This window comes from Erithacus rubecula, assembly GCF_903797595.1.
Source record: "Erithacus rubecula genome assembly, contig: scaffold_237_arrow_ctg1, whole genome shotgun sequence".
NCBI lineage: Eukaryota > Metazoa > Chordata > Aves > Passeriformes > Muscicapidae > Erithacus > Erithacus rubecula.
This window is the reverse complement of record NW_027636085.1, coordinates 10,609-26,441: the sequence shown is the minus strand read 5'-3', so window position 1 is coordinate 26,441 and position 15,833 is coordinate 10,609. Positions and strand designations below refer to the sequence as shown.

Here is a 15,833-nt window from a genome sequence, read left to right as displayed (position 1 = left end):
CCTCACCTCCCTGAACCACCAGCACCCACTGCAGTCCATGGTGGCATCAGAGCTGTCTCCAGCCTGTTCAAAAGGAGACAGATCACAAACAGGCACAGGGTGCCCATGGTGACATCTCAAGTCTCTCTGGGCTGCTAAAGAGCACTGAGGTCACATGAGGCCAGTGACTCCATGGTGACATGCCAGACCTCTTTCACCCTCCAAAGACTTGTGAGCTCCCAAGCACTCACCAGAGGACAACAGATGTGTCTCTACATGCCAAGAAGCCCATTTGGCACAGGCACTCACCGAGGTTCCATGCTTACATCCCAGTGGTCTCTGTGATCCTAAAGAACACTGAGGTCACGTGCAATCCCAAGGGCTCCATGGTGACATTGCAGCAGTCTCTCATTTGCCAAACCACAGTGACCTCACAGGCTCTCACAGGGCTGTGATGCCACAGGTACTCACAGGGACTCTAGGGTGACATTCCAGGGGTGTCAAAGGCTGCAAAAGAACCATGAGGTCACACACTGTTACAGGAATTCCACAGGGATATCCCAGGGGGCTCCAGGCTGCTAAAGAAGTGCTTTGCCACAGGCACTCAGAGGGGTTCCATTGTGACAGGCCAGTGGTTGCCATGCTCCTAAGGAACACGGAGATCACAGGCAGTGACAGCAGCTCTGTGCTGACATCCCTCGTGTCTCCATCCTGCCAAAGAACCCTGATGTCACTGGCACTGACAAGGGCTCCATGGTGACATCCCAGATTTCTATGAACTACTAAAGAGCACTCAGGTCAAAAGCCCTACCAAGGCCTCCATCCTCACATCCCAGAGGGAGACAGGTTTTTAAAGAGCCCTGAGCTCACCTGCACTCACAGGGCTTCCACGGTGACATCGCAGGGCTCTCTGGGGCTTCTAAGGAGCCAGGAGGTCCCTGGCAGTGACAGGCACTCTGTGGTCACATCCTAGAAGACTCTGGGCTGCCAAAGAGAGGTCAGGAGCAGTCACAGGTACTCCATGGTGTGAAAAGTAAGATTCACTTTCCTGGTAAATTTCAAAACGCTTAATAAAAGACAGTAAGAGACAAACAATAAAGCCAAAGGTTATAAAGGTCAGGTGCTTGACATCCAGCCAAGAGCATACACTAACTCAGAAAACATTTTCTAAATGCATCAACGTATTGCATATTCCTAGAGCTTCATGCACTATTCAACCCGTAAATCAACTTTTTAAAACTTTTTATTTTTTACTTTTTTTTCTCCTTGTGGCTCATGCTCTTTCTTGTCAGCGCATTCCCAGATAACGAAGATCAATAAATTTCTTCCCTGGACTTCTGGTGTTAGTCACCCCTGTGCTCATCCAGACAGCATAATCCAAGAATTTCCTGAATATCCTTTTACCATTCTCCGAGTTAGTTACATGAGCAAAAGCTTTTTATATCACCATGTTTTAGTCCAAGAAATACAGATATTTATTAAATTACTATTTTGAAGTTTTGGTAAGAGCAGAACTAAAAGAAACTATATTCATACAGCAAAGTTTTCCAACATTATACACATAGCATTCATTTTAATACTTGCGAAAAGCCAATAATATAATATGTAATTATAACAACAGTGACATCACAAGGGCCTTTAATCTTCCTCCCCTCTCAGTCACCCTCAGCACGCCCCACTGCTCCCGGCAAAGGAAGGAGGGAGTCTTTAGGAGCCGCCGGAGCTCCTGCCCCGTCCCTGCACGGGCAGCAGCGTGAGACCCTAAACCCGGTGTGCGGGACTCTGAACCCGCCGTGCCCCTGCCCCGCCTGCCGCCTCCATTTCTGCATCGCTCCCTCGCCCCGCTGCGCTCCCGCTCGCCCGGGCTGGAGAAGCAGCGGGGGAGGCGTGGGAAAAGCGCCATCAAACAAAACTCCAAGCGACCCGCACAGAAATCTCCTTGGCAGAGAGACACCGGGCAGGGCCCCGCCATCGCCCGCAGCCCGTGCCCGGCCGCACCGTGCCCGGCCCCGCTGCTCGCCCAGCGCAGCCTCCTCCTCTCCCGCCATCGCCCGCAGCCCGTGCCCGGCCGCACCGTGCCCGGCCCCGCTGCTCGCCCAGCGCAGCCTCCTCCTCTCCCGCCATCGCCCGCAGCCCGTGCCCGGCCGCACTTTGCCCGGCCCCGCTGCTCGCCCAGCGCAGCCTCCTCCTCTCCCGCCGCCGCCCGGGGCCCTCACGCTCGGCTGCCGCCGGCGGGAAAAGCCCTTCCCGTGGTGCCCCGCGCCACCGCCGAGCCTGAGGGAGCCTGAGGGGCTGCGCGGGCAGAGAGGGGAAAACAGAAAGAAAAACAGAAATCAAAAACAAAAAGCGGCCTGGCGGTGGCGGAAAAGGGAGACTAACAACTACCACACTCTCGCCTAAGACTCCTGCCCATAGCCGCAGCTCCGCCTGCCGCGCCGAAAAATAAAACGCCCCGCAGCAGAAACACAAAATTCCCTCCCCTCAGAGCGCAGAGCCAAAGCCGAAAGCCGCCAAGGGCGCCCGGCCCTGCGCTGCCGCGGCGGGCGGGGGAACTCGGGCCGGGCCGGTCGCTTCGGGCCGGGCTCTGGGGGCAGCGGGGCCGGGGCGGAGCAGTATTTCTCTGAATATTCAGGAGAAGCCAATCCCACAACATGTGTTTGTAGCAGCGGCAGAGCCGCAGCGCCCAGCGCTCCCCACTCCCACCCCACCTGCGCCACCCCCTCGCATCCAGCGACCCCCAGGAGCGGAACTGGGGCTCGGGGGGAGGGGGACGGCACGGACGGATCTGCACTGGGGGGCCCCGAGCCCCCTGCCCAGCCCTGTGAAGCGCGGAAAAACTCTCTATTCCGCACAAAATAAGGTATAAGAGAGGTATGTATTTATTCAGCGCTCAGGGGGATAACTCCTCCAAAACCACGCACACCTTTGGCGACCTGCACCTCTCTTTTTATTCTCTACAAACTACAATTGCACAATACACCTAATACATATTCATTGCCTGCTCTGCTTCATACTACAATTAGCTACACGCCTCTTTCTGCTCCACACGGCTCCTTGGGAAAAAGGAAACAAGTGTTCCTCTCAGTTGAACATTTCATCTTGTCTCCTTGCACATATTCGTTTTACTCCTTTGCTCATCTTCTGGACTTTGATACCAGTTTTCCTGGGTTCATGGATCTGGACAATCCCCCTTATCCTGTGGTGCCTTTGTCCTTGCATCCTGACCGCCCACCCCAGCTCTTTATCTTATCCTGCAGCCTTGCTCTCCCCCGTTCTTGTAAGCACCGTAAATTCCAGCAAACATAGGGGTTTGTCAGCCCCCTTCTAGTCCAAGCATTTCTCGATGCTCGATTCCTAACTCTCAGTTGCTCTGTCTCCCCTGCAGGCTCAGGGGGTGCTGCCCCCTCCCCAACAGCCGCTGCTGCGGCGGCCGCGGGGCACAGGGGGTGGCAAAGGGGGGTCCGGGATGCGAGCGGGGGAGCAGCGGGAGGAAGAGGAAGAGAGGGGAAGGGGAGGAGAGAGGAAGGGGAGGAGCAGGAGCAGGAGGAGCAGGAGAGGATCAGCAGGCGCAGGCGGAGAATCGCGGTGCTGCAGGGCGAGCCCGCTGAGCCCGCAGCTCCGCTGGCCCCGGCAGCATCGCATTCCTGCATCCCGCGGGTGAGCGCGGAGGGGAAGCTCGGCCCGGGGCTATCGCGGCAGCTCCGGCACGGCTGGTTGGGTTTCGGGTTCTTGGGGGATGGGGGTTGGTGTTTGTGCCTCGCGGATTCGGGAATCGAGTCCCAAATATATTTGGGTGTCCCTGGGAGAAGTATTGTTTTATTGATTTGAGGAGGGGATGTTTCTGGCTCTTGCAGGAATCCAAAGCTGAGCCGTCAATGCTCCTTGGGGGAATTTGGAGGGGCCCACGTGGCGATGGCCCGGTTCCGGCGGAGCGGGACATCGGTTTTGGGGATCCCCGGGAGAGGCGGGGGATGAAAGGCGGGAGCCCCGGCGTGGGGAGAGGGGCGACAGCAGAGCTGGGGGACCCCCGGCAGCCTGGAGGGAAGGTGGAGCCGGGAGATGAGTGGGGTGCGGGCCCCCCGAGCCTGGAAGGGCTGGCAGGGAACGGGGGAAGCCCTGAGTGCCTGAAGTGGGAGGAGCCGAGTCAGAATCAGGACAGGATGAGCCCTGGGACCCACAAAACTCCCTCAGCGTGCCTGAGCAAGAGCCAAGAGAGGGGGGATCCCCAGGAGCCACGGGTCCCCATCAGCTCTGAGAACAGAATCCCCATAACCCCAAAGTGAAGACAGTGCAAACAAGGATCTCCTGGGAGAGTGTTTTTGGGCTCCTTAGTGATTTTTGGAGTTTTTTATGGACACCAGACAACCTGGGCATTTCTAGAGATGCACTCAGACAGCAGGACCTTCAAAGCCATATCACTCATGTCGTTTTTCCCCCAAACTAAGATTTTCCATTCTCAAGTCTTATCCAGGCGGAGGAAAAGGCTGTGAGGAAGAAGAAAATGCCCCGGGACAGCCAGGCAGGTGAGGAGGAAGTCACTGCCCCTTTCCCTCTCTGTCCTGCTGGGGAGGATTGGGGGCATCTCCTTCTCCTTCCCTCTGGCACAGAGGCAAATCCCATCCTCTCCTTGTCCTTCCTCCCCCAGACCAGGAGCTGAGGACAGAGACCAGGGAGGACAAATCCCTGCAGCAGAACCTCGTGGAAGAGGCCGTTTGGAGCGACTCCACAGCACAGGAATCCAACAGGGAGGAAAAGCCATGGAGATCCCGCACCAGGAGCAGCTGCAAACGCAGATCATGGGGATCTGAGGAGGAAAGACCCAACCTGGGCCAGGCAGGCAGCCAGAGATGTGGCCAGAGCTCTGAGCTGAGGGTCCATGAGCAGCTTCATGATGGCAAAAAGCCCCTTCAGTGTTTGGAATGTGGGAAGAGTTTCTGCACGAGCTCCAGCCTGGTCTGGCACCAGAAGATCCACACCGGGCAACAGCCCTACGAGTGTGGGGAATGTGGGAAGAGATTCAGAAACACTTCCAACCTGATCCGGCACCTGACAGTGCACACTGGGGAACAGCCCTACCAGTGTGGGGAATGTGGGAAGGGATTCAGCTGCAGCTACCACCTGATCGTCCACCAGAGGATCCACACTGGGGAACAGCCCTACCAGTGTGGGGAATGTGGGAAGAGCTTCAGCCAGAGCTCCAGTTTAATCTACCACCAGAGGACCCACACTGGGGAGCGGCCCTACGTGTGTGGGGAATGTGGGAAGGGCTTCAGTGTCAGCTCCCACCTGATCTGCCACCAGAGGACCCACACTAGGGAATGGCCCTTCAAGTGTGGGGAATGTGGGAAGAGCTTCAACCAGAGCTCCAGTTTGCACTACCACCAGAGGATCCACACTGGGGAATCGCCCTACAAGTGTGGGGAATGTGGGATGGGCTTCAGGACACACACCCAACTCACCCACCACCAGAGGACCCACACTGCGGAACGGCCCTACGAGTGTGGGGAATGTGGGATGGGCTTCAGAATGTGCTCCCAACTCACCCACCACCAGAGGATCCACAGTGGGGTACGACCCTATGTGTGTGGGGAATGTGGGAAGAGCTTCCGTGACAGTTCTCGCCTGATCATGCACCAGGCAATGCACGCTGCTGAATGCCCCTACACGTACTCAGAATGTGGGAAGGGCTTCAGCCAGAGATGCAACCTTATTGTCCACCAGAGGATCCACACTGGGGAGAAGCTGTATGAGTGTCCTGAGTGTGGGAGGAGGTTTCAGCAGAGATCCCATCTGCTCAGGCATCAGCAGATTCACACACAGGAGAGGCCCTTCACCTGCCCTGACTGTGGGAAGTGATTTAAGAAAAACTCCACCCTCGTCCCCCACCAGCGGATCCACACCAGGGAGAGCCCCTAACAGTGTCCCCAGTGTGTCTCCCAGAACTCTGCTGTGACCCAGCACCAATGGGGGCACTGGTAAGGGAAGCTCTGTGAGTGCCTGTGTGTGGGAAGAGGCTCCTGCGCTGCTCCAGCTCCATCCCCTCTGTTGGGCCCCATTGGATGCTCCCCAGTGACCCTCGTTGGGCAGAGCCTTGGTGATACATGGTCCTGGTGATCCTTGTTGGGAGCTCACCTGGCTGGTGGTCTCCACATCTTCCTGGCTTGGGAGAATGGATTTTACTTTCCACCCCAAAAAATTTTGGCTTTTGCATCCAATTATTTCATCTCGTGGCATCAAGGAATACTGGATGGTCTTGGACGTATTTTCCAACCTAAATGCTTCCATGATTCTAATTCTGTCTGGGCCACATGCATCTTCCACAGCCATATCGTGATGAACTGGGGCAGAAAACCAAGATTTTGGAGACAGTGGAGTGCAAAGGCCTCTAAAAAAGGTTCTGTCACTCACCCAAGCCCATGCATGCTCAGTCAGTATGGACAGGTAAATCCTTTTATTTGGGCCTTGATTTTCTTTCATTTTTCATCATCCCTTCACCCAACATTGGGGTAAAAATAAAGACATTGAACTATGACATGGACGTGGACATTATGGGTTGTGGATGGGGACATGGTGGGGACTGGGACATGGATATGCACATGGGCATGGATATGGATATGGACATGGACATGGATACGGATACGGATATGGATATGGACATGGATATGGATATGGATATGGATATGGACATGGACATGGATATGGATATGGACATGGACATGGACATGGACATGGGCATGGATATGGATATGGATATGGGTGTGAATAGGCCTGTGGATGGAGCTATAGGGCATGGTGGGTCACAGACTCAGGTGGTGACATAGAGGTGTATCCCATGGATGTGGACATGGAGGACAAGGGATGGCTTTTATCACCATGTGAAAAATGTGGCTCACTTTCCTGGTAAATTTTAAAAGTTTAATAAAAGGCAATAAGAGACAAACAATAAAACAAAGTTTATAACAGCTGGGTGCATGACAGTCAGCCAAGGGCACACACTAACTCAGAAAACACTTTGTTAAGTGCATGAACATGTTGCATATTCATAGGTCTTCATGCATCATTCAAACTCACCCCCTCAACCTGTAAATCATCTTTTTTTTTCTTTTTTTTTTCCTTTTTTTTTTTTTTTTTTTTCTCCTTGTGGCTCTTTCCTGTCAGCACACTCCCTGATAACAGAGATCAATAAATTCCTTCCCTGGAGTTCTGGTGTTCATCACCCCTGTGCTCATCCAGACAGGATAATCCAAGAATGTGAAGAATTTCCTAATTATCTTTTTCCCATTCAAGAAACTATATTAATACAGCAAAGTTTTCCAATGTTACACATACAACATTCATTTTAATATCTGTGAAAAGCCAATAATATAATATGTACTTATAACATCACACTTGCAGAGAAAGCTATCAATTAAAAATGGGGCCAGGATAAAACTTGGTTGTGATAAAGGCCATCCCTTGGGGCCCTCTAAACAAAGAAGCCCCTTGGAGCTGTGCTGGCTGCAGCAGGGTGAGCAGCACAGTCCCTGTGAGTGGGGCTCTGTGAGCTGGGAACTCTCCTGATTGCTGCACTCAGAGGGACCCTGCAGACACAGCAGTGTCACCAGAATGACCCAAAACTGCTCTGGTGGGGACAGGAATGTCACTGGGACCCCCGAGCACCAACATACACCTCAAATGGGGTGCCTGGTGGGCACCCTGAGGGGACAGCAGTGTCACTGGGACCCCCCAACCAGGGACTGTGCAAGGACAGCAGTGTCACTGGGACCCCCAACCAGGGACTGCAGGGACAGCAGTGTCACTGGGACCCCCAACCAGGGACTCCGCAAGGACAGTAGTGTCACTGGGACCCCCAGCCAGGGACTACAGGGACAGCAGTGTCACTGGGACCCCTCCTACTCCACAACTCTCCCCACCGAGTCTGTCACCACTGTCACAACTGCAGCACTCTCTACAACTCCCCGGAAGGAGGCTGTAACCAGATGGGCGCTGCTCTCTTCTCCCAGGCAACCACTGACAGAAGGAGACTACACAGTCTTAAGCTAGGAAAAAATTCTTTACTGAAAGGGTGATTGGGCATTCGAAGGGGCTACTCAGGGAGGTGGTAGAGTCACCACTCCTAGAGGTGTATGAAAATAGACTGGATGTGGCACTCAGTGCCATGGTTTAGTTGATAAGGTGCTGTTAGGTCATAGGTGTGACTTGATGATCTCAGAGGTCTTTTCCAACTCAGTTAATTCTGTGAACTGTGAACTGCGACTTTGCCTCTCCTGTGGAAGGGGAGGAGCCTCTTCCATAACAGCCCCTGGAGGAGGGGACAGGGACAGTTCTGTGCCACCCCCAGGACCAGCACCCTTGGCGGGGGAGGGGGTCATGGGTAGGGGGTGCCCAGCTTGAGATTGATGAACTGGGAGGTTGGGGAGTGGAGTCTCATTTTAGGGCTTCTTGCAGCCCCCCAGGGCATCCTCCCATCTGGGTCTGGAGGGGGCCAGAGCCAGCACAGCCAGTACCCCCAGACCACCCCTCTTTCCCTGGGAAACATCCCCCAAAGGTGCCAAATCCTGCTGGGATCTGGTGCAGCCAAGCTTTGGGTAGGCAAAGGGGGGTTCAGGGAGACCAAGGGACAGAGGGGTTCATCCTGCTCCTGGTTCAGTGCCCAGTGCTGATGCCCAGCCCCAGTATCCAGCCTTAGTGTCTAGCCTCAGTGCCCAGTTCTGGTGTCCATTCCCAGTGTCCAGCCCCGGTGCTGATGTCCAGTGCCTGTGTCCAGCCTCAGTGCCCATCCCAGCTGTCCAGTCCAACTGTCCAGTCCCCAGTGTCACTGCCCAGTCCTCGTGTCCAGCCCCACTGTCCAGCCCCAGTCCCAGTTCCCAGGCTCATTTCCCAGCCATGATTCCAAGCACTTATCCAGTCCCACCCTGGTCCCAGTCGGGTGCCAGCACTGATAACAGCTGTGTGCCAGATGTGTGCCAGATATGTGCCAGTGTCACCCCCCATCCTGGGGGACAAGGGCAGCCATCAGCAGGGCCCAGGGCTGGGCAATGTCACACCAGTCCTGGAGGGAGCTGAAGGTTTTAACCCTGGAGCAACAGCAAGAAGGGTGCAGTAATGGGGACAATGACAGAACGAGGCAGCCATGCACAGCTTGGTGTGGGGCCTGGGGCATGGCATGGGGCATGGTGTGAAGTGTGGCATGAGATGGCACAGGGCACAGGACAGGGGACATGACCCTGGAGCACAGCACAGGGCACAGTCAGCCCCAGCACCACCCCGAGCCCCCTCCCACCAGCCCCACTGGGACACCCACCCCGTGGCAGAGGAGCTCGGTCAGGAGCTGCCCCTGCCTGGCACTGAGGCCCCGGGGGGGTCCCAGGGGTGCTCACCCAGCACTGCCTGGCACTCCAGGCTGCTGCAGACCCTGAGTGCCTGCCCCAGTGCCATGGTGGTGACAGGGGAGCCACCCCAGGGGACTCGAGGGACACCTTGGTGTCTGTCACAGAGTCCATGTGGCGTGGGGGACACCCGTGGGGATGCCAGGGGAGACAGAGGTGGGCAGGGGGTGGGGGCATATGGGGGGAAGGGAGGGGCACAGACACCCAAAAATGCATCAAAGCCATGGGGAGGGCTCCCAAAATTATGGGAAAGGGCCAAAATCTGAACAATGCACATAAAACTGGGGAAAGAACCCAAAATGGGGGAAAATGAGCCAGAAAAAGAGGAAAGGACCCCAAACAGGGTTAAAGGATCCAAAAGAGGCAGAAAAGACCCAAATCAAGGAGAAAGGACACACAACCAGAGGTCAAAGAGTCGTGGGGTGTCATTGGGTGCCCCTGTCTGTGCCGGGACAGACACAGATGCTCAGTGCAAGGAACAGCCACGGGAACATGTGTGCTAAAAATGAGGCCCACTTTCCTGGTAAATTTTAAAAGGTTTAATAAAGGAAAATAAGAGACAAAGAATAAAGCAAAAGGTTATAACGGCCGGGTGCTTGACATTCAGCAAAAAGCACACACTAACTAAGAAAACACTTTGTTAAATGCATCAACCTGTTGCATATTCATAGACCTTCATGCATTATTCAAAATCACCCCCCCCCTCAACCTCCCAATCTGTAAAACAACTTTTTTTTTTTTTTTTTTCCTTCTTTGTCTCCTTGTCAGCGCACTCGCTGATAATGGAAATCAATTAATTCCTTCCCTGGAGTTCTGGTGTTGTCACCCGTCTTCATCCAGATGGATTAATCCAAGATTGTGAAGAAAATCCCGATTATCCTTTTACCATTCTCTCGAGTTAGTTACATGAACAAAAGCTTTACATCACTATGTTGTAGTCCAAGAAAAATAGATATGTATCACACTGTTATTTCTAAGGTTTGTTAATAGCAGAACAAAAAGAAACTATATTCACCCAGCAAAGTTTTCCAACACTATACACATAGCATTCATTGTAATATTTGCGAAAAGCCAATAATGTAATATGTACCTATAACACTATGGGACACGGGAACTCCCTGTGGGACACAGGGACATCCGACGGGACACGGCCCCGGGACCTCGGGGACTTGGATCCCGCGAGGGGGGGCAGGAGCAGGGGACACACGGGGAGGGACAGGGACGCACGGAAGGGAGCAGGGTCACACGGGGGAGAGGGGGATGGGGACACACGGGAAGGGACAGGGACGCACGGAAGGGAGCAGGGTCACACGGGGGAGAGGGGGATGGGGACACTCGGAGCGGACAGAGACACACAGAGGGACAGAGGGACAGGGACACACAGGTGGGGGGGACAGGGTGGGGGGCAAGGACACACACAGGGAGACGGGGACACACCGGGGCAGGGGCGGGAACACGATGTCACCAGGACGCGCACTAGGACAAAAGCCGGATGCGGTGACACCCAGCGCGGGGCCACCGCGTGACCCGCGGGTGACACCGCCCCGCCCGACCCTTGTCCTGTCCCCAGCCTGTCCCCAGGAGCGGCTCCATGGCGGTGGCCGCCGCGCTGGGTTCTCTGGCCGTGGTGGCCCTGGGCACCTTCTTGGTGGCCCTGCTGCTGCGGTGGCTCTGGGATGCGCTGCTGGCTGTCACCCGATTCCGGGCCACTTGTCGCCAGCTGAACAAATTCCCCACCCCGCCATGGCGCAATTGGTTGCTGGGACACACTGGCATGGTGAGGGGACAGGGGTGACACCTGCGGGGACAGCGGGATCAAGGCTGGAGGCACCTGCAAAGAAACAATGGGGACAGGGTGGTGACACCTGTGATGGGACAGAAGGAATGATTGGGGTGGTGGCACTTGGGAGGACAATGAGGACAGGGTGGTGGCACTTGGGAGGACAGTGAGGATGGGGTGGTGGCACTGGCAAAGGGACAGTGGGGACAGACACACTTGTCCCCAAGGCTGGCAGTGCTCTGAGGGCACACGTGTCCCTAAGCTTGTGCATGTCCCCAATGACACACATGTCCCCTGTTGTCCCCAGGGCCAGAGCACAGAGCAGGGCCTGCAGCAGGTGGATGCCTTGGTGGCCCGGTACCGTCATGGCTGCCTCTGGTGGGGACTTCCCTGGCTGCCCGTCCTGCGCCTCTTCCACCCCAGCACCCTCCGGCCACTCCTCAGTGCCTCAGGTAGGACACGAGACACCAGATGGGTCCCCAGGGCCACCCATGGGTGTCACTGCACCTGGCACAGAGACCTGGCAGTGCCCAGGCAGTGGCCACCAGCCCAACCCCACAGGTCCCCAGAGGTGTCACCATGGCCAGGCCAAACACCACCCCAGAGTGGCCACCAACCTGTCCCTGAGGTTCCCTAAGGCCGTGGGTGCCGGGAGAGGGTCCCCACTGTGGGTTAAGGGGTGCAGACAGGGTGCCTCATCCCAGTGTCCCCACCCGGGGGACCCCAGTGTCCCCACCCCAGTGAATCCCTGCCCACCCCATCCTTGTGTGTTGCAGCTTTCGTGGCCCCCAAGGATAAAACTTTCTATGGCTTCCTCAAGCCCTGGCTTGGTAAGTGGAGGGGGTTGGGTGGGGACAGCACTTCTGGGTGTCACACGGGTCGGGACAGCACCTCCGGGTGTCACACGGTTGGGGACAGCAGCCCTGGGTGCCCCTGATGGTGTCGTAGGGGAGGACACAGCAAGTTTTGGGGACAGAACCATTGGGCACCCGCAGTGGATCCGGGTGTGTCACAGGGGCAGTGGGTGACCCGGACACACTCTGGGTGCCCCCAGGATGTACCCGGGTGTGTCACAAGGGCAGTGGAGGGCAGGACACCCCCTGGGTGCCTTGGGCCGACCCCACTGTTCCCTCCCCAGGGGAGGGGCTGCTGCTGAGCAGTGGGCAGCGCTGGGCGCGGCACCGGCGGCTCCTGACCCCCGCCTTCCACGGGGATGTTCTCCGGGCTTACCTGGGAATCTTCAACCAGAGCACCCGCGTGCTGCTCGTGAGAGATCCGAGTCCCCACTGCACCCCAAATCCTGACCTACACCCCAAATCCTGACCTACACCCCAAATCATAAGTGCTGCACCCTACATCCTGACTTCTGCCCCTAACTCTGACCTGCATCCCAAACCCTAAGTCCTACACCCAAAATTCTGTCCTGCACCCCAAATCCTGACCTACACTCCAAACTCTTACCCGCATCCCAAACTCTGAGTCCTGCACACAAAATTCTGTCCTGCATCCACTGCTGCACCCTAAGTCCTGTCCTAAACCCCAAATCCTGTCCTGTCCCATACCCCAAACCTGCCCCCAAACCCAACTCCACCTCTTGTTCATCACCACATCCCTGTCCCACACCCCCACCCCAATTCTTGCCCCTCTACCACCCTGTCCCACCCCTCAATTTATCCCCTGCCCCTGTTCCTGTTCAGTCCCTGACCCCATCCATCCCCCCAGGACAAGTGGGGGGCAGCAGCAGCGGCCGCTGCTGGGGGGCCGCTGGAGATGGAGGTGCTGCAGCCCCTGAGCCTCCTCACCCTGGACACGCTCCAGAAGTGCATCTTCAACCATGAGAGCCACTGCCAGGAGTGAGTGCCACCTGTCTCCACTGGCCATCCTGGGGGCTGTGGTGACCCCACCATTGTCCCTGCTGGCCATCCTGGGAGCCATGGTGACCCCACCATCGTCCCTGTTGGCCATGCTGGTGGCCCCAATGGCCCTGCCATGGTCTCTGTTGGCCATGTGGCCCCAATGGCCCTGCCATTGTCTCTGTTGGCCATGCTGGTGGCCCTAATGGCCCTGCCATGGTCTCTGCTGGCCATGCTGGTGTCCCCAAGGCCCTGCCATGGTCTCTGCTGGCCATGCTGGTGGCCCCAATGTCCCTCAGTGTCCCTGGTTCCCACAGGCGGCCCAGCGAGTACATCCAGGCCATCCTGGAGCTGAGCTCATTGGTGGTCCGGCGCCAGCTCCAGCCACTTCTCCACCCATGGTGGCTGTACAGGCTCTCCTCTGATGGCCGGCGCTTCGCCCGCGCCTGCGCCACTGTCCACGCCTTCACCGCTGACGTGGTGCAGCGCCGGCGCCGCGAACTCGCCCGCCTGGGCCACCAGGCCTGGCTGAATGGCCACCGGGGACGCAGCATGGACTTCATCGACCTCCTGCTGCTCACCAAGGTGGGCGTGGGGTGGTGGTCAGGGGGACATGGAGGTGGTTGAGAGGGTGGTGGTGGCCATGGGGAGATGATGGTGGCCATAGGGTGGTGGCCATGGAGGATGGTGGTCAAGGGGGTGGTGGTGGCCATGGAAGGATTGGCCATAGACCGGTGGCCACAGGCAACAGTGGTGGCCATTGACACCATTGACCATAGAGCTGGTAGCCAGTGGGATAGTGGTGCCTGTAGGGCGGTGGCCATGGAAGGGATTTGGCCATAGACTGGTGGCCCCAGGTGGCCCCAGGCTCACCTTGACTCCCGCAGGACGAGGACGGCCACACCCTGTCAGACGAGGACATCACGGCCGAGGCTGACACCTTCATGTTTGAGGGTGAGCACGAGCTCCCAGGTGCCACTGGGGCAGAGCCACTCCAGTGTCCCCTCACTCATCCCATGTCACCACAGGCCATGACACCACGGCCAGTGGCCTGGCATGGCTCTTCTATAACCTGGCTGGCCACCCTGAGCACCAGGAGCGGTGCCGCCGAGAGGTCCAGGAGCTCCTAGCTGGCCGGGACACTGCAGACATTGAATGGTGAGATGTCCCCAGGGCCACCCCTGGCTGTGTGGCCAGGGAACACGGTGTCACTCCTGCTTGTCCCCAGGGAGGACCTGTCCCAGCTGCCCTTCACCACCATGTGCATCAAGGAGAGCCTGCGGCTGCACCCTCCTGTCACTGCCGTGTCCCGGCGCTGCACCGAGGACGTCCCCCTGCGTGACGGCCGTGTTATCCCCAAGGGTATGGCGTGGCCAGTGTGTCCCCAGTGTCACCACCCACTGCTGTCACCTGCTGTCCCTAAAGTGGCCATTCCCATCCTACCAGGGGTCATCTGCCTGATGAGCATCTACGGGACCCACCACAACCCAGAGCTCTGGCCCGAGCCTGAGGTAGTGCCACCCTACGAGGTGTCCCTGTCACCATGGTGGTGACAGCTGCGTCCTCACAGTGTCACTGTCACCCCAGGTGTTCAATCCCCTGAGGTTCAGCCCAGAGAACAGCAAGGGACGGTCTCCGTCCTCCTTCATCCCCTTCTCTGCTGGCCCCAGGGACGTGGTGGGGTGGGGACAGGAGTGTCCCCAAGTGCCACCCCCATCCCTGGCTGGGATCACAGTGGGGTGACAGTGACAATGGGGATGTGGTGGCAGGAACTGCATCAGGCAGAGCTTTGCCATGGCTGAGATGAAGGTGGTGGTGGCACTGACACTGTCCCGGTTCGTGCTGCGGAGGGACACAGCGAGGCCACCCCCGCGCCGCAAGCCCGAGCTGATCCTGCGAGCCGAGGACGGGCTCTGGCTGCTGCTGGAGCCACTGGTGGGAGTGGCCTGAGGGACACGGGTCACCAGAACATGGGGACATCCCGCCAGGCAGGTGTCACACCCAGGGGAGGAGCAGTGAATCAACGGTAGTGAAAGGGACAACATCGTGGTGGTGGTGGGGATGTGTTCTCCTTGGTCATGGGACACGTCATGGTGTGGATGTGTCCACCCATGGACTTGTCCCCTAGGCCACTTGTGACCATCCATGGCCATACCGCCATGTCACCATCCATGACCACATTCCCCCATGTCACCATCTATGTCTGTGACCCCCCCCAAGCCTGATATCTCCATCCACAGCCCTGCCCATGTCCATATCCAAGTCCATGTCCATATGCATATCCAGGTCCATGTCCATGTCTATGTCCATACCCATGTCTGTGTGCATATCCATATTCCCATGCCCACCATGTCCCCACCCACAATGTCCATGTCAATATCTTAGTTCAATGTCTTTATTTTTACCCCAATGTTGGGTGAAGGGATGAAGAAAAATTAAAGAAAATCAGGGCCCAAATAAAAGCATTTACCTGTTCATGCTGGCTGGGTATGCATAGGCTTCAGCAGGTAAAAATAACTGTTTTTAGACGACTTTCCACTCCATTGTCTCCAAAATCTCGGTTTTCTGCCCCAGTCCATCGCTATTTGGCTGTGGAAGATGCCTGTGGCCCAGACAGAAGTAGAATCATGTAATGTTTAGGTTGGTGAAGATCTCAAGGTCCATCCAGTACTCCTTGACGCTGCCAGTAGAAATTATGGGATACAAAAGTGCAATTTTTTGAGGTGGAAAGTAAAATCCGCTGTCCCAAATGAATTCCTGATGTCAGTCTGCATCCCAATGGATTTTTGGCCTGCTGAGTCCAGGTGCCCACGGTGAGCCAGGAAGATGTGG

The 15,833-nt window shown here is 56.7% G+C and overlaps 2 protein-coding genes and 1 long non-coding RNA gene across 3 annotated transcripts; 2 read left to right on the top strand and 1 right to left on the bottom strand.

Moving 5' to 3' along the window:
• Positions 1-427: 427 nt before the first annotated feature.
• On the bottom strand, positions 428-2,365 carry LOC306815807. Its single transcript, XR_013777474.1, has 3 exons — positions 1,978-2,365; positions 850-1,027; positions 428-486 (listed from the first exon to the last, which is right to left on the bottom strand). It is a non-coding gene; the product is annotated as an uncharacterized lncRNA (long non-coding RNA).
• A 2,077-nt stretch (positions 2,366-4,442) lies between these two features.
• On the top strand, positions 4,443-7,993 carry LOC306815808 (uncharacterized protein; the record flags this gene model as incomplete). The annotated part of the gene is made up of 3 exons (XM_079332346.1): positions 4,443-4,502; positions 4,625-5,404; positions 7,983-7,993. Exons 1-3 carry the CDS (start codon positions 4,481-4,483, stop codon positions 7,991-7,993), a joined length of 813 nt encoding a protein of 270 aa, XP_079188472.1. The 5' UTR covers positions 4,443-4,480.
• A 2,920-nt stretch (positions 7,994-10,913) lies between these two features.
• LOC306815804 (cytochrome P450 4F3-like) lies at positions 10,914-15,463 on the top strand. Its single transcript, XM_079332344.1, has 13 exons — positions 10,914-11,145; positions 11,456-11,600; positions 11,925-11,978; positions 12,287-12,414; positions 12,871-13,001; positions 13,319-13,586; positions 13,889-13,955; positions 14,030-14,159; positions 14,230-14,363; positions 14,448-14,512; positions 14,589-14,683; positions 14,783-14,990; positions 15,419-15,463. Exons 1-12 carry the CDS (start codon positions 10,960-10,962, stop codon positions 14,949-14,951), a joined length of 1,572 nt encoding a protein of 523 aa, XP_079188470.1. The 5' UTR covers positions 10,914-10,959; the 3' UTR covers positions 14,952-14,990; positions 15,419-15,463.
• The last annotated feature ends 370 nt before the right edge of the window (positions 15,464-15,833 follow it).

Excerpts from the sequence above, each read along its gene's own strand:
- LOC306815804 (XM_079332344.1), top strand. The coding sequence starts at position 10,960 with ATGGCGGTGGCCGCCGCGCTGGGTTCTCTGGCCGTGGTGGCCCTGGGC. Across the intron at positions 14,160-14,229 it reads GACACTGCAGACATTGAATG|GGAGGACCTGTCCCAGCTGC; the intron begins GTGAGATGTCCC and ends GCTTGTCCCCAG. Across the intron at positions 14,364-14,447 it reads CGGCCGTGTTATCCCCAAGG|GGGTCATCTGCCTGATGAGC; the intron begins GTATGGCGTGGC and ends CCATCCTACCAG.